General features: G+C 39.5%; 1 protein-coding gene across 1 annotated transcript in view; it reads right to left on the bottom strand.

Annotated features, from left to right (window-relative positions):
- CFAP61 (cilia and flagella associated protein 61) overlaps positions 1 to 24,038 on the bottom strand; it is a 418,587-nt gene that overhangs the window by 307,577 nt on the left and 86,972 nt on the right. Inside the window, exon 7 of the mRNA XM_045833360.1 lies at positions 11,807 to 11,939. Within this exon, the coding sequence (XP_045689316.1) occupies positions 11,807 to 11,939 (133 nt within the window). The remainder of the gene's footprint in view (positions 1 to 11,806; positions 11,940 to 24,038) is intronic.

Raw genomic sequence — 24,038 nt, 5'->3', positions numbered from 1 at the left:
AAGGCATGGTAAAGAAACAGCTTTAAGAGGATGAAGGAAAACAGTGAGAGAGAGAGAGAGGAACACAGGTACAAAGGGAGCAAAATGAAAATAAATATCTATCAATAATAACCTTAAGTGTAAATGGATTAAATGCTGCAATCAAAAGACACAGGATAGCTGAATGGATAAGAAAACATGACTGGCACATATGCTGCCTACAAGAGATCCACCTCAGAACAAAAGACCTATAGAGACAGAAAGTAAAGGGTTGAAAAAATATATACCAAGCAAATGGACAGGGGGAAAAAAGGCAGCGTACCAATACTTGTATCAGAAAAAATTGACTTCAAGACAAAAACCATAAAAAGACACAGAAGGACACTTCAAAACACTCCTGGGAAAAAATACATGAAGAAGACATAAGCATATATACACCCAACACAGGAGCACCTAAATAAATAAGAAAAAATCTTGGAGAACTTCAAGAAAGATGTTGATAGTAACACACTTATACTAGGGAATTTTAACACCCCACTGTCAAAAATGGACAGATCTTCCAAACAAAACATCAAAAAGGATATTATAGCATTGAACGATGCCCTACATCAAACTGACTTAACTGATATATATAGAACCTTTCATCCCAAAGAAGAAAAATACACATTCTTTTCAAATGCATTTGGAGCATTGTTTTTTCCATGATAGGAAACAAAACAAGCCTCAACAAATTCAAGAAAACTGAAATCATATCAAGTATCTTTTAGACCACAAGGGCCTGAAACCTAGAAACCAAACTCAAGGACATAACTCAAAAGCATTCAAACTCAGGAGATTGAAGAGCATGCTATTAAACAATGAATGGACTAATAATGAGATCAAGAAAGAAATAGAAAGTTTCTGAATACAAATGAAAATGAACACACACAGTACAAAACTTATGGGACACTGCAAAGGCAGTCCTGAGAGGGAAGTTCATAGTTATACAGGCCTACCTAAAAAAAGATAGAAACATTTCAAATAACCAATGTAACTGTACATCTATAAGAACAGGAGGAACAACAAACAAAGCCCAAAGTGAGTAGAAGGAAGGAAATAACCAAGATCAGAGCTGAATTAAATGACATAAAGACTAAAAGGGCAATTCAGAGGATCAATAAATCCAGGAGCTGGTTCTTTCAAAAGATAAAATTGACAAGTGTTTAGCCACATTGATCAAGAAAAAAAGAGAGAGGATACAAATAAATAAAATCAGAAATGAAAGAGGAGATATTACAACTGATATCACAGAAATACAAAGGATTGTAAGAAATTACTACAAAGAACAAAATGCCAAGAAATTTGAAAACCTGGGTGAAATGGACAGATTTCTAGAAAAATATAATCTTCCAAAATTGAATGAAAAAGGAGCAGAAAGCCTGAACAGATCATTACCAGCTGATTGAAATTGAAGCAGGAATAAGTATCTCCAACACTCAGAAGCCCTGGACCAGATGGTTTCACAGAAGAATTTTATAAAGCATTTAAGAAAGAGGTAACCATTATCCTTCACAGACTATTCCAAAAAAATCCAAGAAGAGGGAAGACTTCCAAACTCTTTTATGAAGACAGCATCATCGTAATTCCTAAACCAGATGAAGACACCACAAACAAAAAAACTACAGACCAATATTGCTGATGAACATAGATGCTAAAGTCCTCAACAAAATATTGGCAAACTACATCCATCATACACAGATCATATACCATGGTCAAGTGGGATTCATCCCAGGGATGTAAGGATGCTACAATATCCACAATCAAGAAACAAAATACTTCATATAAACAAAAAGAAAGACAAAAACCACATGATGATATCAACAGATGCATCAAAAGCATTTGATAAGGTATAGCACCCATTTATGAGAAAACGACTCAGTAATATGGGAATACAAGGAGCATACCTCAACATAATAAAGGCCATATATGAGAAACCTACAGCCAACACATACTCAATGGGCAAAAACTAAAATCTTTTCCATTAAGATCAGGAACAAGACAAGGGGTGTTCACTTACACCACTTCTATTCAAAATAGTATTGGTAGTCCTGGACACAGCCATCAAACAAGAAAAAGAAATAAAAGGCATCCAAATTGGAAAGGAGAAAACAAAACTGTCATTGTTTGCAGATGACATGATAGTGTACATAGAAAGTCCTATAGACTCCACCAAAAACTACTCAACCTAATAAGTGAATTTGGCAAAGCAGCAGGATACAAAGTCAATATCTGGAAATCATAGGCAGTTTTGTGTAAGAACAATGAAATATCAGAAACAGAAATCAGGAAAAAGAATCCCACTTGCTATAGCAACAAGAAAAATAAAGTACCTAGGAATAAACCTAACCAAGAAGGTAAAAGACCTGTACTCAGAAAACTACACAACATTGAAGAAAGAATTAAGGAAGACACAAAAAAAATGGAAGCATAGACTGTGTTCATGGATTGGAAGAATTAACATCATCAGAATGTCCATACTACAAAAAGCATTTTATAGATTTAACACAATCCTTATTCAAATACCAAGGACATATTTCACAGGTATAGAATAACATTTCAAAAATTTACATGGAAGCACAAATGATCCCAAATAGCCGGAACAATTTTGACAAAGAAGAACAAAGTAGGAAGATCACAATACTTGACATCACAGCATATTATAAGTCCACAGTAATGAAAACACTCTGTATTGGCATAAGAACAGACACATAGATCAATGGAATGGAATAGAGCGGCCAGAAATAAACCCAAGTCTCTATGGTCAATTAATATTCGACAAAGTGGGCAGAAGCATAAAATCACGTAAAAATAGCCACTTCAACAAACGGTGTTGGGCGATCTGTACAGCTACATGCAAAAAAATCAAACTCAACCACCAACTTACACCATATTCAAAAATAAACTCAAAGTGGATAAAAGACTTAAATATAAGTCATGACACCATAAAAGTACTAAGAGGAAAACATAGACAGAAAAATTTCAGATATTCCACACAGCAATATTTTTACTGATATGTCTCCTAGAACAAGGGAAACAAAGGAAAGAATAAACAAATGTGACTTCATCAAAATAAAAAGGTTCTGTATGGCTAAAGAAAACATCAGCAAAATAAAAAGGGAACAACCATATGGGAAAATATATTGCAAATGATACCTTGGCTAATGGTTTGATCTCCAAAATATATAACGAACTCACACGACTCTACTCCAGGTAGACAAATAATTCAATTAAAAAATGGGCAAAGGACCTGGAACAGACATTTCTCCAAGGAGGATATACACAGGGCCCACAGGCATATGAAAGGATACTCAGCATCACTATCCGGCAGAGAAATGCAAATTAAAACCACAATGAGATACCACATCACACCAGTGAGAATGGCCATAATAACCAAGTCAATAAGCAACAAGTGCTGGTGAGGATGTGGAGAAGAGAACCCTAGTACACTGTTGGGAATGCAGACTGGTGCAGCCACTGTGAGAAAAAGTATGGAATTTCCTCAGAAAACTAAAAATGGAACTTCCTTTTGACCCGGCAATTACACTGTTGGGATTATACCCTAAGAATCCTGAAACATGAATTCAAAAGAACCTATGCACTCCAATATTCATAGCAGCACAATTTACAATAGCCAAGTGCTAGTAGCAAACTAAGTGCCCATCAGTAAATCATTGGATCAAAAAAATAGTGGTACATTTACACAATGGAATACTATGCAGCAGAAAGAAAGAAAGAAAGAAGGATCTCCTACTCTTTGAAACAGCATGGATGGAACTGGAGAACATTATGCTAATATAAATGAGCCAGGTGGTGAAAGATAAGTACCATATGATTTCACCTATAAGTGAAATCCAATCAACAAAACAAGAAAGGAAAATGTAACCAGAGACATTGAAGTAAAGAACAGGCTGACAGTAACCAGAGAGGAGGAGTGAAGGGGATAATGGGGAAAAGAAAGGGAAGGGTCATCGAAGAACATGTATAAAGGACCCATGGACAAAGCCAAAGTGGGGTAGGATCAAGGGTGGGAGGTGGCAATGCTGGGGTAGAGGGGAGTAGTGGGGGAAAATGGACACAACTGTACTTGAACAACAATAAAATTTAACAAAAAAGACACTATCAATAAAATGAAAATACAACCTATGGAATAGGATGTTCGGAACTGCTCTGCCTGGTTTCAGGAGCTGTAATCCACCATGGCTAAGGCTGAGTGAGTGACCTTCAGACCAGAAGCCACTGAGGAAACAAAGCTTGTCTCCCTGGCAAAAGTGCAGCTTCTGCTCCTCTTTTCATAATTGGCCCCCAATGCTTGATCAGTTAGCCAATGATGGGTAAGATTCCCCAGGGGGGAATGACCTAAGACAGGCAAGATCATGTCTTGCCTGAAGGCCCCAGGGAAGGACTTGGGGAGCTATGGAGAAAGGGGGTGATGGACCCTCGCCCCTCAGTTTTAACAAAGCCAGAGTCCTCATTCTGCCTTCTAGAAGTTTCCTATCTTTTGGCTGCCTTACTTCCCCTGCCTGACTTAATCCTAAAACAATGACAGAGGGCGGTGCAGCCCTGTGCTGGAAAGGGCAGGTTTCCTCAGGTGATCAGGCCTGAGAAAGAATACATAAACTCCTGTTAAACCTGCTGAGCTAAGGATGCTCAATTAAATGATAAAGCCTGGGCAGGAAATGAGTTTGCTTCCTAGAGTTTTGTAGCCCATTAACTAACAGACCCTGACTCAGAATAAGCCCTCAGAGTTCTTTGTATGTTATCTATTGTTTGATCCTTGCTGCCTGACAATGATTAATGAACTTTACATGTATTCCTAGTAAAATTAAACACCAATAAAAACCCTGAGAAGGAAGGATGGGGCGCTTTCCTCTTGAGAGAGTGGCCAGGCTGCTCTGAGGCACCCTCCCCTTGAGAGGGTATCTGTGCTGTCCCTTTTCCTCCACAAAGGACTTAGTAGTCCATGAGAATGTCTCATGTCTCATCCATGACACCGCGGACACTGCAGGCAGTGTCTGTGTCAATAGGACAAAATATTTTCAAACCATCTATTGAATAAGGGCTTAAAGTCCAAAATATATATAGAACTCATATAATTCAATAGAAAAAATTCCAGTTTAAAAATGGGCAGATGGACTTCTGGCCAAGATGAAGGTGTAGGTAGATATACTTTGCCTCCTCACACAACTAAAAGAAAGACAACAACAAATTTAAAAGTAAAAAATAACCAGAACTGCCAGAAAATTGAACTGTATGGAAGTCCAATAACCAAGGAGTTAAAGAAGAAACATTCATCCAGACCAGCAGGAGGGGCAGCCAAGGCAGAGAGGACTCACAACAAAGCAGTGGCTAGAAGACCGGGCATTCCCACATTCATGAGCAAATAAACTGGGAAGACATCTGGGGAGTGATGAAGACCACACAACCCAGGATTCCAGCCTGGGGAAACAAAGCTTAAAAACCTCTGACTATAAAATTCTGTGGGGTCTGCAGTGGCAGGAGAAACTTCCAGCCTCACAGGAGAGTTCCCAATGGGCCCACAGGATCCTAGAATATACACAAGCCTACCCACCCAGGAATCAGCACCTGAAAGAGCACGAAGAAACATTGTATACAGGACAATGACACCTCAGTCCCCGTCAAAGTAGGCACTTTGATACCTCACACAGTTCTCTCAGTCACCATCGGCTGTCCCATCATATGTTTCTGAATCTCAGTGATGGTCTGAAATTGTTTCCCTTTCAAAGGTGATTTTAGTTTTGGGAATAGCCAGAAGTTGCAGGGTGCCAAATCTGGGCTATTTGAGGCTGAGTTGCCTAAAACATTTGATGTTTCTCCAGAAAACTGTGCACAGGAGGTGATGAATGAGCAGGTGTGTTATCCTGATGAAGCTGCCAGTCACCAGTTGCCCATAGCTGTGGCCTTCTGAATCATCAAAATAGTTTGCATGGAGGAATGTTCAAGCTTAATGCACAATTTAATGCAGATTTTTTGCTCTACTCACTCAGTCATTTTGAATGTGCCAACTATGCAGTACACATGCTCACTCAAAGGCATCTACTACCCCTACTGACTAACACAGTGAAGTCATCATCATTCACACATGCATATTCCAGTCTACTGTTCTTGGTCACCAGGTTATACTGATGTCACACAAATCACTCTCATTATATTAAAAATGGCTCAACTTTTTTCCAAACAGAAAATGAAAAATGAAAAATGAATCCTTGTCTGTCCTCCCGTATTCATAGTAGCATTATTCACAGCAGCCAAAATATGGAAGTAACTGAAGTGTCCATCAACGGATGAATAAATAAATTATACACACACATATACACATACTAAAATATTATTCAGTCACAAGAAAAAAGGAATGTGTGCCTTTTGTGACAACCTGGATATACCTTTATGGCATTATGCTAAGAGAAATAAGGCATAGAAAGACAAATACTGTATGATCTCCCTAAAAAAAGCTGAACTCACAGAAACAGAATTGTTGTTTTCCAGGAACTAACTAGGTGGGGGATGAGGGAAATGGGGAAGGGAAATGTTGGTCAAAGGACACAAACTTCCAGTTATAAGACAAATAAATTCTAGGGATCTAATGTAAAGTGTGGTGATTATAATTAATAATATTCTATTACATACTTGAAAGTTACTAGTTAAAATAAATCTTAAATATTCTCACCACAAAAAATAATTGGTAATTATGTAACATGATAAAGATGTTATCTAACACTAGGGTAATAATCATTTTGCAATATATAAGTATATGAAATCAACACATTATACACCTTAAATTTACACAGTGTTACATGTCAATGATATCTCAATAAAGATGGAAAAAATAAATGAAAGCCTCCTCCACAAAACAAAGACATGACTAAACTGGATTCGTACAGTTTGGTCATTAAAAGTTCTTACTGAGGTCTATATGAATCATATTACTTCTTACTGTGTTTCATTGTGTAAACACAGTTTTTCAAAACAGTGCTGCTGGACCCAATTACTTCCTGCCCCTTTCTTTCAACAATAGCCTGAAGCTATACGTTGAATGAGAATACATGAAAGCTTAAAGAAAAATGCAAAATCTTAATGTGAAAAAATAAAAATAAAAACCTTTTCAATGTAGAACAAGTATTATTCCAAAAAGTAATTTTTAGGGCCAGTTCTTACCTTAGTAAACTAATGCCCATATGTCTCTAAATTCATCCTATTCTTTGTCAAATGTGTTTTCCATCATGTAGATAAATGTTTTACCACCTGTACTACACACTGGAATCATATGAGGGTGGGGCTTTTAAAAAATACTGACTGTATCCTACCACAAAAGATTGATTTAATTGGTCTGAGTATATCCTAATATTTTGAAAAATTGAGATATCTACCATAAAAATAAATCTTTAAAAACTAAAGAATTCAGTGATTTTTAGTATATTCACATCATCACTATCTAATTCCAGAACATTTTCTTCCCCCAAAAAGCAACACCATACCCATTGTTAGTCAATCCCATCCCCCTCTTTCTCTAGCCATTAATCTATTTTTTATCTCTATAGACTTGCCTATTTTGGCCTATCATGTAAATGGAATCATACAATATGTGGTCTTTTTGTCTAGCTGCTTTCATTTAGCATAATCTTTTCAAGGTTCAAACATGTATCAGTGTTTCACTCCCTATTATTTCCTAATAATATTCCATGGATGGATATACCACATTTTCTTTATCCATTCATTCATCAGCAGATGAATTTGGGGGCTATTTCTGCTTCTTGACTATTAAGAATAATGCTGCTTTGAATGTTTGTGTACATGTTTTTGAATGTACATGTGTCTAGAGGTGGAACAGCTGGGTCAAATAGTACTTCTATATCTAACACCAGAGAATATGCCAGGCTGTTTTCCAAAGTGGATACACCATTTGATAATCTCACCAGCAATGTATGAGGGTTCCACTTTTTCCATCTCCCTACCAATTGTCTCTTTTATTAAAACCATCCCAGCAAGTTTCAGGTGGTATCTTGCTGTGGTTTTCATTTGCATTTTCCTTATGACTAATGATGTTGAATATTTCACAAACTTATTGGCAATTTTTACACCTTTTTTGGAGAAATTCCTATTCAAATTCTTTGGCCACATTTTTTATTTGGATTGTCTCTTTATTGCTGTTTGAGTTCCTTATATGTTCAGGATTCAAGTTTCTTGGTTTAATTTTCTAAAAAGTCTCTCAGGTGATTATCATTTATACCAAGCTTTAGAATCACTGTTCATATTATCAAAAACCTCAATATTCAAGAAAAGTAATATTCTTTACATAGTTTTTAGAGTTTTGTCAAAATGAAAAGCGAGTGTATGAAAATAATGAATCCCCAAACAAATCATCCTGGAGTAAAACTGCTAAATTCTTACCTTTGAATGCTTTTCAATAAAATGGCACAAAGTCCTTTCTTTTAAAATAAAGGTCAAATATCCACTTAAATAAAAAATGTAATTTGTGATCATTTTTACCTGGATCTTGAGATCTATGGATGAAATATTCAGGTACAGTGCTGGGCACCCAAGGGTTCAATTAATGTTTGTTAGTTATGATATGCAAAAGGCAAGCACAAAAATTCATTCAAGATAAGGTTATTGTATAGTCAATCTTCAGTCCAAGCTTAGATAAACCTCTTTCAAAGGACTTTGAAAAAATACCCTCTGTATTTTTCATGTGATGCCAAAAGAATATCCTAGCTCACATTTGAATTGTTTTCTCCATTCCCAAAATTATCAGTAAAAGGCTGACCTTATGAGGTCCCTATACACAAGTCAACAGCAAATCATATGGAGGAAAGGTTCATTCCTTTAAAACAGAGTTCTCAAAGGTGATGTCTGCAATACCCAGAAACTGGTGAGAAATGAAAATGCTTTGGCCTCCACTAGATCAGAAATGCTGGTGGAGGGTCCCCATAATGTGTGATCTAATCAGCACAAGAAATAATTTCAATGTATGCTCAGGTCAGGTTTGACTACCACTACTTTAAAATATTTTCCTCACATTTCTTATATATAGATGACATTGGTCACAGCCCTATCCTTCTTAAAGCTGAACAGTCACCATACATTTTGTAATGACCCTAAGGTCCTAAAAGCCTCAATTTTTTTCAGTCAGACAATTTCTCCATACCCTTGGGCAGACCCCTGAATATCCTATTTCAGCCTTTTTAGCTCTTAAGAACACCCAAAGCTTCAGATGGAATGTCCTGAGGTAGAATGCCATTGAACTATTTCTTAGGAATGCCTATTTTAGCAGGCTCAAATCAATATGAAGACCTAAAGATACTTCAGTACACTTACATTTAGGTATCAGAAGTAGGATCTTCTTGATCAAATCCTGTGGGGGTAAATGCACAATAGAAATATACAGCTACAATTCTGGAAGGGAGGAGGTGTCCCTCTGTGAATGCCTCCAGAGTGAGCGAGACAAGGATAAGAGGTGGTCTCAGAGTTGCTCAGACCATTTACCTGGGCTCCTAGGTAGGCCTGCTCACTGCTCTGGGCTGAAACACACCAATGCAACATAGCTTGCCAGTTCTCTTTTTTGTCCTTTTCATCCTTTTCCTTTGGTGTAGACCTCTGGGTCTATGACTGGCATATCAGAGGGTGTAGGTTTCATCCTTCTTTCTTTTTTTTATTCTTTTTTTAAAATTGATTTTGTTGGGGTGACATTGGTTAATAAAATTACACAAGTTTTAGGTATACAATTCTACAATACATCATCTTGCATTGTGTATTTATCACCCCAAGTCAACGCTCTTTCTAACACCATTTATTCTCCTCTTTCCCTTCCTCTACCTCCACCCATCCCCCCCTCCTTCTGGCAATCACCATACTGCTATCTGTCCATGAGTCTGTGTTAATTACCATCTCTACCTCTGGTCTCAGTAAAGCTTTCCTGGATGGACACTACAGAAGCAGGACACTTACAGCACAAGTTCTGAGTCAGTGGTCACAACTGATGGGGTCACAGGGCCAGGCTGGTAAAAAGTTGGAAAGATAGCCAGCCTGAGGGGTCATGAAGCCCCAGGGCTGTAGAACCTCTGAACTGCCTGCAGTGACAGTCACTCCCAAGTTCCAACTCCCGGGGCCCTGCAGAAAAGCAGACCCTAATGACAAGCCTTCAGATTTTTCCAGAAAAGCTAGAAATTCTGATTGTTATAGACACTTTCCTAATTTTTAAATGCTAGCCATTAATCCAACCAAATTTAATCATAATAACCTAAATCAAACCATGAGAAAACAATGGACAAATCCAAACTGAGAGGCATTGTGAAAAATAACTGACCTGTGTGCTTTTCAAAACTGTCATTGTCATAAAAGACAAAGACAGACTGGGAAATTGTTCCAGATTACAAAAGACTAAAGATACATGACACTTGAGATCAATGAATGATCTGGATTTACATCTGCTAACAAGGACATTATGAGGACTGTCAGTAAAATCTGAATAAGGTCTGTAGATCAGGTAACTGCTTAACTAGATCACTCTACTACAGTTATGAAAAGGAACATCCTTGTTTTTAGGAAATATACATAGTCGGTGAAGGGGCATTACATCTGTATAATACACTTAAATGGTTCATAAAAATGCATACCATATTTTTATGAACCATAAAAATACATACTATAAGACGCACCCCCTCACACACACACAATTTGGAAGGAATAAAGGTTGTTAATGTTGCAGCTGAGTTCTGTTTACATTTGCATTGGTGAAATATTATGTTATTTATGTTATTAAATATTTTACCACATTTGTTGCTTCAATTTTTTTTTCCTATTTTCCTCCTCTAAAACCTAGGTGAGTCTTATGGTCCAAAAAATATGGTAAATATACATTTATCCCTATATAAAGAGATTGATATAGAGAAAGAGCAAGCAAAGAGTAATAAAGCAAATGTAAAATGTTAATGTCAGGATGGGCAGGGTAGGACAAGTGGGAATCTAGTTACAATTAGCATTTTGGACTACAAATATGGCCACCGTTTGGACTACAAGTAATATGGCAACTGAACTCTGACCCAGAAGAGGTGACTGACATCCGACCAGGAGCCACAAATGCTAAGTTGCTTCTTTGTTCACCAAGAACCAATCCTTGGCTCCCGCGTGAAGTCCAGCCACATAAAACTCCCAGCCTTTCCCTTCTTCCGAGTGGTCTTTTCTTAGCCTCTTCTCCTGGTGGGAAAAACATCGCCTGGGAGCACAAACTTCCAAAATAAAGCTCATCTGCCTGTTTCCATGGCTAATTGGCTGTTTATTTCCTCGGCGGGGTCTAAGAAAACCTTATAGTTAACATTTAGGGAATTGGGGGGCTTATAAGTTTTCTTTTAAGTGTGAAATTTTGTTAAAAAAATAGTTAAAAATTACTTTCCAAGTCAAACAAAATCCACCTGCCAGCAGGATGCTGGTTCATAAGTTCTGGACTCTGGAATCTTGGAGTCCCAGAAAAGCCCCCTAGATACTCTTGGAGGATCTCTTCCCCTCACCCTAACTTTAACCCCTACTGCTAAAGACAGAGCAAATAATCTATAGCAGCCTGGGCATCTGGGAAGACCTCACACAAACCTGAAAACCTAAAGTCAGTTAGCACTGGGAAGGAGTGTGATGCCACAGCTCAGAAGCTGGCTTGGCATGACACCTGGAAGGGCATGGGGAAGGAAAAGAGAATGACAACTCTAGGGGTGCTGGGCAAAACCAGGGGCAACATTGCTTATTTCCCCCATTTCTCATACTACCTGGATTAATTACTAACCTCACATACGACAGCATGATTCTCTTTGTCTTGTGCCTCTATTAGTTCAGCCAGAAAGTATTCGCCATAAGTTGCTTTCAGAATTGTGTCCTGGTGCATAAATATTGGCATGAGATCATCATGATCTTCCACCCTGTTTAACAGAAAGGCTTAATGAATTTCAGTGTTATTTCTTTCCAAGGAACACCTACTATGTGCCAAACCCTGTTCTAAATGCCAGGAATACAACATGCAAATGAAATGAACTTACATTCTCACAGGAAAACAGATGATAAAAGTATAGCAAATGCATCATTTCACACATTTCAAATAGTGACAAGTGCTTTAGTATGGAGTGATGTGGTCAAGAGGTCAGAGAAGACCCCTCTGAGAATATGAATGAAGAGAAGGGGAGGAAGCTATGTCAAGAGCTGGGGGTGAAAAATTCTAGGCAGAGGGAATACACTCAGCATGTTTGCATATGAAATTAAGAGCAGCATTTGTTATGAGCCAAAGGACAAGGTGCTGGGGGCAGCATGGCCCGAATGTGTTCCAAAGAACACTACTTCTATGACATTATCCCTAGAATCCTCTACCTCTCCCCAAAAGAATTCCACTGTCTAAAAACAATTTCCTACTATAAGTCCCCTCCTGGAGTGTCACAGTTATGGATCAAAGACTCTGAGAAGTACTACAATAAAGAATTTGAACACTTTATATATTTCTTCAACACTGGCCCAGGGTATACTTTATTCCTGAGATATTGCAACACTTACCATGGAGGAGGAAATGCTAATTTAAAGGTAACAAAGCTGTGTTTATCACCCAGGGGATGTCCACATCAAACACTCCATTCTCAGGACCCTCTGAATGACCTTGACAACCAGTGCATGTGTGTGGCAGAGAAAGGATCCAAGATTTATGGCAGCATGGTGATGCTGGTCCTTAGACACATTTTAATGCCATATTTAACATTCTTTTCTTTTTAGTATATTCTTGGTTATATTTAGTAGCATTCTATTTTACCCCTCTGGGATGTTCTCATATTTATATCCTAATATTTTTCTTATTAAAAATACACACATTTGGGGATAACTTTCGGCCAAGATGGAGGTGTAGGTAGATATGCTTCATTTCCTCACACAACCAAAAGGATAACAACCAATTTAAAAACAAAAAACAACCAGAACTGCCAGAAAACTGAACTGTATGGAAGTCTGATGTGTTGCCACCCTTCAAGGCCTGACAGGTTCATGGCATTCATGCAGATGGAAAAATATTCACAGAGCTGTTAGGATGTATGGCATGCCTTTATTCATGGGCAGGCGAGCTACGCACGCTGCAAGCTCCGTGTCTATCTGCATGTCTCATGTCGTGGCCCTTGCTCTCCAGCATAGCACCCATAATTGAACTGTCCCCTTGCATGTCTCTCATCATCACTGTCCCCAGCAGGGAGTCCCTACCCGTTTAAGTACTAGAAGGTAACAAAGCCAAAAAACTGCCAGAGCATTACATAACATAATTCTGCCCATGTGAACCCACTTGTTATGGGAACAGTTTATCAGACCAAGTCTCAAGGCTATGAGAATACTGGGTATCAGGCCCCTCCAAGGCTGTAGGAACACTTCTTCTCTTAGTTACCCAGATACCTGGGTGAGGAAGCCAACTGCCTCCACTTACCCTACATCTGAAAACCAAGGAGTTAACAAAGAAACATTCATTCAGACTGCTAAGAGGGGTGGAGTTAGGTTGCCAAGGCAGAGAGGTTGTAAAGGTAGAGATGGTAATTAACACAGACTCATGGACACAGACAGCAAGGCAGTAGCTGGCAGACCAGGCAATCCCACATCTGGTGTGGATAAACCAGAAGGAAAATGGGGGAGCAGGACAGACCACGCAACCCAAGGTTCCAGTGCGGGAAAATAAAGCCTCAAAACCTCTGCTGTAAAAATTTGTGGGGGATGCAGCAGTGAGACAAACTACCAGTCTCACAGGAGAGTTGGTTGGAAGGACCCATAGGGTCCTAGAATGTACACAAGCCCATCCATCTGGGAATCAGCACCATATCAGCACCTGATAAGGCACAATTCACTTGTGGAAAGTGAGGGAAGTAAGTGAAAGAAGGGCAAGAGCCAAGCCAGGGACATTGTTTCCTCTCTGACCCCTTCCCCTCATACAGCACCACAACACAGGGAAGTGGGTTTCTCTTGCCCTGGCAAATACCTAAGGCTCCACTCCTTAAAATGTACCTGGTTCACTGAGATAAAGAAAGATGGCCCAAATGAAAGAACAGATCAAAGCTCCAGAAAAAATACAACTAAGTAACAAGGAGATAGCCAACCTATCAGATACAGAGTTTGAAACACTGGTAATCAGGATGCTCACAGAAGTGATTGAATATGGATGCAAATTATAGGAAGAAGTGAAGGCTATTTCAAGTGAAATAAAGGAAAATATACAGGGAACCAACAGTGAAGGGAAGGAGACTGGGACTCAAATCAATGATTTGATTTGATGACCAGAAGGAAGAAATAAATATTCAACCAGAACAGAATGAGGAAACAAGAATTCAAAGGACAATTTTAAATGTTCCAACATCTGAATTACAGGGTTTCCAGAAGAAGAGGACGAAGAGCAAGAAATAGAAAACTTATTTGAAAAAAAATAATAAAAGAAAAATTTCCCATTTTGGTGAAGGAAATAGACATGCAAGTCCAGGAAGCTCAGAGAATCCCAAAGAAGTTGGACCCAAGGAGGAGCACACCAAGGCACATCACAATTAAATTGCCCAAAATTAAAGATATGGAGAAAATCTTTAAATCAGCAAGAGAAAAGAAGAAAGTTACCTACAAAGGAGTTCCTATAAGCCTGTCAGCTGATTTCTCAAAAGAAACCTTGCAGGCAAGATGGGGCTGGAAAGAAGTATTCAAACTCATGAAAAGCAAGGACTGATATCCAAGATTACTCTATCCAGCAAAGCTATCATTTAGAATGGAAGGGCAGATAAAGTACTTCCCAGATAAGGTCAAGTTTAAGGAGTTCATCCTCACCAAGCCCTTATTACATGAAATGTTATAGGGACTTGTCTAAGAAAAAGAAGATAACGAGTATGAACAGTACAATGACAACAAATTCACAACTATCAACAACTGAAACTAAAAAAAATAAAAACAAACTACAGAACAGGAACATAATCACAGAAATGGAGATCACAGGGAGGGTTATCAGTGGGGATAGGGGGCAGAAAATGGAGGGAAAAGTACAAGGAATAAGAAGTATAATTGAGGAAGATGGCGGCTTTGTTGGAGAGAGCGTAATCCCCTTCCTCTATGCAGGGGAGAGAAACTTGCAGATCTGTGGAGGAACAGAGCAAGGAGCCTAGGTTATCGCAACATTTATGAAAACAGGACATCAAAAATTATAGCAGACATTGAAAAACCAGAAGGTAAGGAGACTACTTCAGGATAATAAGGACCCAGGGATCAGCACAGGGACCAGGAAGGCTGCAGCCCCCAGGCCCAGGGCTCCCAGGTCTGCCTCAGGGCACAAACGCTCCCTCCCCGGACTACAAGGATTGAGCAGCACCAGGGGAGGCCTTGTTGCTTGAAGGCACAGAGAGGGGAGTTAGATTGGGAGACAGTCACACATAGGCTGAAAACACTCACACATAGCCCTGGGAAGGGTAAGTGCCCCCAGCCTGTGTGACCAAGGGCAGCCTGGCTGTGCACCTGTGCCCCCAACCCAGTGAGAATGTGGACCTGTGGAAGACCCAGACCCCACGGCCCTGAACAAGGAAAGAGCACAGGTGTTCTCGGGTTTCTGGAGCCTGTGGTGGTGAACTCGGAGGAGCACGCACCCCTTCAGGATTCCCGACTCTTGCGCTCTGAACCCGGAAAGGACCAGGCGCTTCTCGGGTTCCTGGAGCCCGCAATGAAAAAAATGGTGGAACTATGTGCCTCTTCACGATCCCCGGAGCCAGCACTGTGAATCCAGAAAAGACTGGGGTGCTTCCCGAGAACATAGAGCCCACCGCGGGGAAAAGTGGGGGAAGGGCGCGGCCCCTTGTGATCCCCAGGGCTTGCACCATGTACCCGGAAAAGACACAGGAGCTCTGCGGGGCCCCGGAGCTCGGGAGACTGCAGCAGTGAGCTCCGGAGAACGTGCTTGGGAGCGCCCATACCCACACCTAGGGTCCTGCGGGAGGACGTCAGATGGGTGCTGGGGAGAGCGCACTGCTGGCCCTGGGGACAATACTCAGAGACTGAGTTCTGACTGGGAAGAGTGAAAAGCATTCCAAATGACCCTCAGCCTGCTGAAGCCAGCAAGACCAGAAAAACTGGATTGGCCAGTTAGAAACCAACAAGAAGTTTTTGTTTTTGTTTTTGGCTGTTGTTGTTGTTTGATTGTTTGATTTTATCTTGTTTTATAAGTGACTTTTTATTTTTTAATTCTTATTATTTTTATATCTCTCAATTCCTTATGTTTCTCTTCCTTTCATCGTAGTATTATTCCTTCCACTCCAAATTCATCTCTCCTGCATTCCATCTTCTGCTTTTCCCCCTTTTTTTTTGAGCCTGCAAGTTACTGCAAATTTGTATTATCTTTTTCTCACTTTTCTGACATTTTTTATTTCAATAGTATTTTGGTATTATTTTTCTTTCTGTATAATCTTCTTTGCTTGGCTGTTTATACTGTCGTTTGATAGGTTCCCCCAGTTATCTCATTCACAGTGTGTTGATAATTTACTGTCCTTCATTTGTGTTCCATTAGTACACCACTCAAGGTTCTATACCCCTTATTCTTGTTATCTAGATCTCATAGATTCTGCCACATGATTGTTGCTTTAATATTACTGTAAATAAGACCTAGTTCACATAAATGTAAATACTACACAATGGCCCTCCCTGATCTAAGCATAATTCATAATTTCCTGAACAATATTATTGTGGGGGTTGTCTCTATTCTTTTAAACGCTACTCCTATTTACCAATCTCTATTCCCACCCTAACTCAGAATCTGACCTCCCACAGCCTCAGAGCTTTCTAGATTCAACTAACAAGCCTTTCTGCCCCAATAAGAGTCTTATCTTCTTTCCATCCTTTCTAAAACATGGCTAGTGGCTTGGAAGATCACGAATAACACTACACGTAGCCAAAGGATCTCCCATCTCTTCTCTACTGGCTGCTACTGTAAATATCATAGAATACTGTCTTACTCTCTCAAACCATCTTGCCTTACTCCTCCAACTGATTACAGAAAAAAAGAGTAGGGGGAAGATGTGAACACCAGGATACATGAAGGAGACTTTACCACTGAATCTCACAGGTATTCTACCATGGAAGTTCACACCATAATCACAGGGAACCAGAACAGATCAATTTCAGAAACAGAGGCTAACAAGACGCGTCTCACCAACAATAAGAAGACTAAGAAACAATCCCCAAATGAAGGGAAAGGAGGAAGCCTCAGAAAGAATGCTAAATGAAATAGAGGCAATTCAACTATCAGATATTGAGTTCAAAACAATGATTATCAGGAAGCACAATGAGCTCACAATGAGCTACCATAAACTACAGGGAAGCTACAATGATCTCACAGCAAACTATATCAACATGAAAAAGGAAATAGAAACTATCAAGGGACAAGAAGAAAGGAAGAATACAATTTCTGAACTGAAGAACACAGTAGAAGGAATGAAAAGCAGGATCAATGAAGCAGAAGACTGGATCAGCGAATTGGACAATAAAGTAGAAAAAAACACCCAGAAAGACCAAGAAAAAGAAAAGAGGCTCAGAAAGAGTGAAGAGAGATTAACAGAAATTCAAGACCACATGAAATGTAATAATATCCGTATAATAGGGATACCGGAAGAAGAAGACAAAGAGCAAAAGATCGAAAACCTAGTTGAAAAAGTAATGATGGAAAACATCCCTAATTTGATGAGAGAAAAAGCCACACAAATCCAGGAAACACAGAGAGTCTCAATCAAGAGGAACCCAAAGAGGCCCACCTCAAGACACATCATAATTAAAATGGCAAAATACCGAGACAAAGAGAGAATATTAAAGGCAGCAAGGGAGAAACAGGAAGTAACATACAAGGGAGCCCCAATAAAGCAACAGCTGACTTCTCAATGGAAACGCTCCAAGCCTGAAGAGAATGGCAAGAAATATTCCAAGTAATGAGAACCAGAGGTCTGCAACCAAGGCTACTTTACCCAGCAAAGCTCTCAATCAAGATAGAAGGCCAAATAAGGAGCTTACCAGACAAAAGAAGTCTAAAAGAATACACCTCCACTAAACTAGCTCTGCAAGAGATGCTAAAGGGACTGCTTTAAGGAAATGAAGGAAGAGAAGGAGAGAGAGGAACACAGGTAAAAAAAAATGGCAATGAATAAGTACCTATCAATAATAACCTTAAATGTAAATGGATTAAATGCTTCACTCAAAAGACACAGAATAGCTGAATGAATAAGAAAGCATGACCCACACATATGCTGCCTACAAGAGACCCACCTCAGGATAAAAGACCTGCACAGTCTGAAAGTGGAGGGCTAGAAACAAATTTTCCAAGCAAACAATCAGGAAAAGAAAGCTGGGGTAGCAATGCTCATATCAGACAAAATAGACTTCCAAAAAAGGTCCATAAAGAGAGACCCAGAAGGTCACTTCATAATACTCAAGGGAAGAATCCACCAAGAAGACATAAATATTGTAAATATATATGCACCCAACATAGGAGCACCCAAATACATAAAGAAAATCTTAGAGGACTTCAAGAAAGATATGGACAGCAATACAACTATACTGGGGGATTTTAACACCCCACTATCAAAAATGGACAGATCTTCCAAACAAAATATCAACAAAGATATTGTGGCACTGAACAATACCCTTGATGAAATGGACTTTACTGATATATACAGAGCCCTCCATCCAAAAGAAGCTAAGTATACATTCTTTTCAAATGTACATGGAACATTTTCAAAGATAGACCACATGATAGGACACAAAACAAGCCTCAAGAATTTCAAGAAAATTGAAATCATACCAAGCATTTTCTCGGACCACAAGGGACTGAAGCTAGAAACCAACCCCAAGGAAAAAAACCCAAAACACTCAAAATCATGGAGATTAAATAGCATGCTATTAAACAATGAATGAGTCAAGAGTGATATTAGGGAAGAAATCAGAAGGTTTCTGGAAACAAATGAAAATGAACTCACAACAACCCAAAACGTATGGAACACAGCCAAGGCACTCCTGAGAGGGAAGTTCATAGCAATACAGGCTCACCTAAAAAAGTTAGAAACATTTCAAACAAACAACCTAACCCTACGTCTAGAAGAACAGGAACAACAACAAAGCCAGCTGAGAGCAAGCAGAAGGAAGGAAATAACCAAGGTCAGAGCAGAATTAAATGACATAGAGACTAAAAGAACAATTCTAAGGATCAATGAATCCAAGAGCTGGTTCTTTGAAAAGATAAACAAAATCGACAAGCCTTTAAGCAGACTCATCAAGAAAAAAAGAGAGAAGACCCAAATAAAAACAATCAGAAATGAAAGAGGAGAGATTACAGCTGATACCACAGAAATACAAAGGATTGTAAGAAATCACTACAAAGAACTGTATGCCAAGAAATCTGAAAACCTAGATGAAATGGACAACTTTCTAGAAAAATATAATCTTCCAAAACTCAATGAAAAGGAAGCAGAAAGCCTGAACAGACCAATAATAGCTGATGAAATTGAAGAAGTCATCAAAAAACTCCCGACGCACAAAAGTCCAGGTCCAGATGGTTTCACAGGAGAATTCTACAAAGCATTTAAGGAAGAACTAATCCCTGTCCTTCACAGACTATTCCAAAAAATACAAAATGATGGAAGACTCCCAAACTCTTTTTATGAGGCCAACATCATCCAAATCCCAAAACCAGATAAGACACAACAAAGAGAGAAAATTTCAGGCCAATATCACTGATGAACATAGATGCTAAAATCCTCAACAAAATATTGGCAAGCTGCATCCAACAATACGTTAAAAAGATCATACACCATGACCAAGTGGGATTCATCCCAGGGATGCAAAGATGGTTCAATATTCGCAAATCAGTAAATATAATACATCACATAAACAAAAGCAAAGACAAAAACCACATGATCATATCAATTGATGCAGAAAAAGCATTTGATAAAGTATAGCACCCATTTATGAGAAAAACACTCAGCAAAGTGGGAATAGAGGGAGTATTCCTAAACATAATAAAGGCCATATATGAGAGACCTGCAGCCAACATTATACTCAATGGGCAAAAATTTAAATCTTTTCCACTAAGATCAGGAACAAGACAAGGGTGTCCACTTTTACCACTTCTATTCAATATAGTACTGGAAGTTTTAGCCACAGTGATCAGACAAGAAAAGGAAATAAAAGACATCTAAATTGGAAAGGAGAAAACAAAACTGTCATTGTTTGCAGATAACATGCTAGTGTACATAGAAAATCCTATACACTTCGCCAAAAAACTAAGCGATCTAATAAACGAATTTGGCAAAACAGCGAGATACAAAGTCAATATCCAGAAATCAAAGGCATTTTTGTACACCAACAATGAAATACCAGAAACAGAAATCAGGGGAAAAAATCCCATTTGTTATAGCAACAAGAAAAATAAAATACCTAGGAATAAACCCAACCAAGGAGGTGAAAGACCTGTACTCAGAAAACTATACAACACTGGAGAAAGAAATCAAGGAAGACACAAATAAATGGAAACATATACCATATTCACAGATTGGAAGAATTAACATCATCAAAATGTATATACTACCCAATGCAATTTACACATTCATTGCAATCCCTATTGAAGTACCAATGGCATACTTCAGAGACATAGAACAAACACTTCAAAAATTTATATGCAACCATAAATGACCCTGAATAGCTGCAACAATTTGAGGAAGAAAAGCAAAGTAGGAGGGATCACAATACCTGATACCAAACTGTATTCCAAGTCCACTGTAATCAGAACAGTCTGGTACTGGCATAAAAACAGGCACATAAACCAATGGAACAGAACAGAGAGCCCTGAAATAAACCCAAGTCTCTATGGTCAATTAGTATTTGACAAAGGGGGCAGCAACATAAAATGGAGTAAAAATAGCCTCTTCAACAAATGGCGTTGGGAGAACTGGACAGCTACGTGCAAAAAAAATGAAACTCAAGCACCAACTTATACCATATACAAAAATAAATTCAAGGTGGATAAAAGATTTCAATATAAGCCATGACACTATTAAAGTCCTAGAGGAGAACATAGGCAAGAAAATCTCAGATATTTCACGCAGCAACATTTTTAGTGATACGTCCCCTAGAGCAAGGGATGTAAAGGAAAGAATAAACAAATGGGATCTCATCAAAATAAAAAGTGTCTGCAGGACTAAAGAAAACAGTATCAAAATAAAAAGAGAACCAACTGTATGGGAAAACATAATTGCCAAAGATACCTGAGACAAGGGTTTAATCTCCAAAATATATAAAGAACTTACATGACTGCACTCTAAGAAGACAAGTAACCCAAGCAAAAAATGGGCAATGTTGGGGACCGCCCTGCCTGGTCTCAGGAAGCTGTAACACCCCATGACTTAGGCTAAGTGAGAGACCTCTATACCAGGAGCCACTAAGGAGACAAAACTTATTTCCCTGGCATGAATGCTGCCTGTTGTGTGCCTGACCTCCCAAGCTTGATCAGTTAGCCAATGACAGGTAAGATTTCCCACGGAGGGAATCATCTAAGACAGGCATGATCACATAGAGGCTTCTGGGAAGGGACTTGGGGCTGTGGAAATAAAGGGGTGATGGACATCGACCCCTGCCCCCTCGGCTTTGTCAAAGCCTGAGTCCCTGTTCTTAGAAGTGAGTAATCCAAGTCTCCTGGCTGTCTCTGTCTTCTCTGTTAACTCAGGCCTGTGGAAATAGCAGGGGCAGTGCAACCCAGACCAGAAATGGCGGACCTCGAGGTAATCAGGCCTGCGACATAGAATATGCAAGATCCTGTGAGATCTGTTTGCTGGAGGATGTTATTAGATTAGAATTTGAAGGCACAGACAGGAAACCAAAACTAGCCCTTTGAGTCGTGTTAGACCTTTCAAATGATAAAATTCCAAGCTCTGCCCAGAATCACAGTGGGGGTTCTGTCTGCACCTTTGTAAATCACCTACTTCTTTTGATCTTTTCTGCCAGACTATGAATCCACAAACTAAGTCTGTATTCTCAATAAAAATCTGCTTGGGAATAGATACGGGGCACTCCCCACTAGAGAGAGTGGCCATTCTGTTCCTACTTCCCCACAGGACCTGGTTGTCTCTGTGTATGTTTTTCTCATGTGTTGACGAGCCATCCACAGCATTCCATGCTCACTGCAGGCCGGTGAGTGCGCATCAGGGCAAAAGACTGGAACAGACACTTGTCCAAGGAGGACATACAGAGGATCCAAGGACACATGAAAAGATGCTCAATATCGCTAGCTATCAGAGAGATACAATGAGATACCACTTCACACCAGTCTGAATGGCCATCATAAACAAAGCAACAAACAACAAGTGTTGGAGAGGTTGTGGAGAAAAGGGGACCCTAGTGCACTGTTGGTGGGACTGCAGACTGGTACAACCACAATGGAATGGAAAACAGTATGGAATTTTCTCAGAAAACTAAAAATGGATCTGCATTTTGACCCAGCAATTCTACTTCTAGGATTATATCCTAAGAACCCTGAAACACCAATCCAAAAGAACCTATGCACCCCAATGTTCACAGCAGCACAACTTACAGAGCCAAATGTTGGAAGCAACCTAGGTGCCCATCAGTAAATGAATGGGTCAAAAAACTATGGTATGTTTATACAAAGGAATTCTATACAGCAGAAAGAAAGAAGGAGTTCCTACCCTTTGCGATAGCATGGATGGAACTGGAAAGCATTATGCTAAGTGAAATAAGCCAGGCAGTGAAAGACAAATACCATATGATCTCACCTTTAACAGGAACCTTAACAACAAAACAAAGAAACAAGCAAAATATAACCAAGTACACTGAAATAGAGAATAGGCTGACAGTGTCTAGAGGGGAAAGGGGAGGGAATTTCAGGGGAAAAGGGGAATGGTTTACAGGAACAAGTATAAAGGACACATGGACAAAAACTAGGGGTGGGTAAAAATGGGAGGGAGGTGGAGAGGGCTGGGTGGGTGGGCTGGGATGGGAGTAAAAGATAGAAATTTGTACTTGAACAACAATTAAAATATTTTTTTAAATCAATGAACAACCAAAATTGCCAGAAAATCAAACTGCATGAAACTCTGACAACCAAGGAATTAAAGAAATAATCAACTAGAACAACCAGACTGGTAAGGCGCACAGCTGGGGGTCCAGGCTGGCTGCCAATTGGCAGAGCTACGTGGAGGGAGTGACTTAAGAGGAAAACTGAGACTCAGAACTGACTGTGGCCTAAGACTGGGGTTGCCCCAGTGAGAGATACTTACAGTCTGCTACATGAGTCTGTTGGAAAGTGCACTAGAGGCAAGCAGGCAAACTGAATTGTTCCCTCTCTGGCTGCCCACACAGGCAGCATAGCAAAGATGGTTGCCCTGCCTGGGTGAATACCTAAGGACACGCCCCCTTACAACCTATTAGCTGCACTAAGACAAAGAAATATGGCTCAAATGAAAGAACACAGCAAAACCTCAGAAAGAGAGCTAAGTGATGAGACTGCCAGCCAATCTGATGAAGAATTTAAACCCTGGTAATCAAAATGCTCACAGAACTGATTGAGCTTGGTTGAAAAATGAAAGTACAGATGAAAGATACTCAAAATGAAATAAAGCAAAATATTCAGGGAACAAACAGTGACAGGAAGGAAACCAGGACTCAAAGCAATAATTTGGACAAAGGAAAGAAATAAACATCCAACTGGATCAGAATGAAGAAACAAGAATCTAAAAAAATGAAGAGAGGCTGAGGATTCTCTGGGACAACCTGAAACGTTCCAATATCTGAATTATAGGGGTGGCAGCAGAAGAACAAGAGCAAGAAATCGAAAACTTATGTGAACAAATAATGAAGGAAAACTTCCCCAATCTGGCAAAGGAAATAGACTTCCAGGAAGTCCAGGAAGCCCAGAGTGTCCCAAAGAAGTTGGACCCAAAGAGGAACACACCAAGGCACATCATCATTAAGTTACCCAAGATTAAAGACAAAGT

Source organism: Phyllostomus hastatus, unplaced genomic scaffold (genome assembly GCF_019186645.2).
Source record: "Phyllostomus hastatus isolate PE091 unplaced genomic scaffold, TTU_PhHast_1.1 phas_contig_17, whole genome shotgun sequence".
NCBI classification, from domain to species: Eukaryota; Metazoa; Chordata; class Mammalia; order Chiroptera; family Phyllostomidae; genus Phyllostomus; species Phyllostomus hastatus.
The sequence above is the reverse complement of the archived record's forward strand: the minus strand, read 5'-3'. Positions and strand labels throughout refer to the sequence as shown.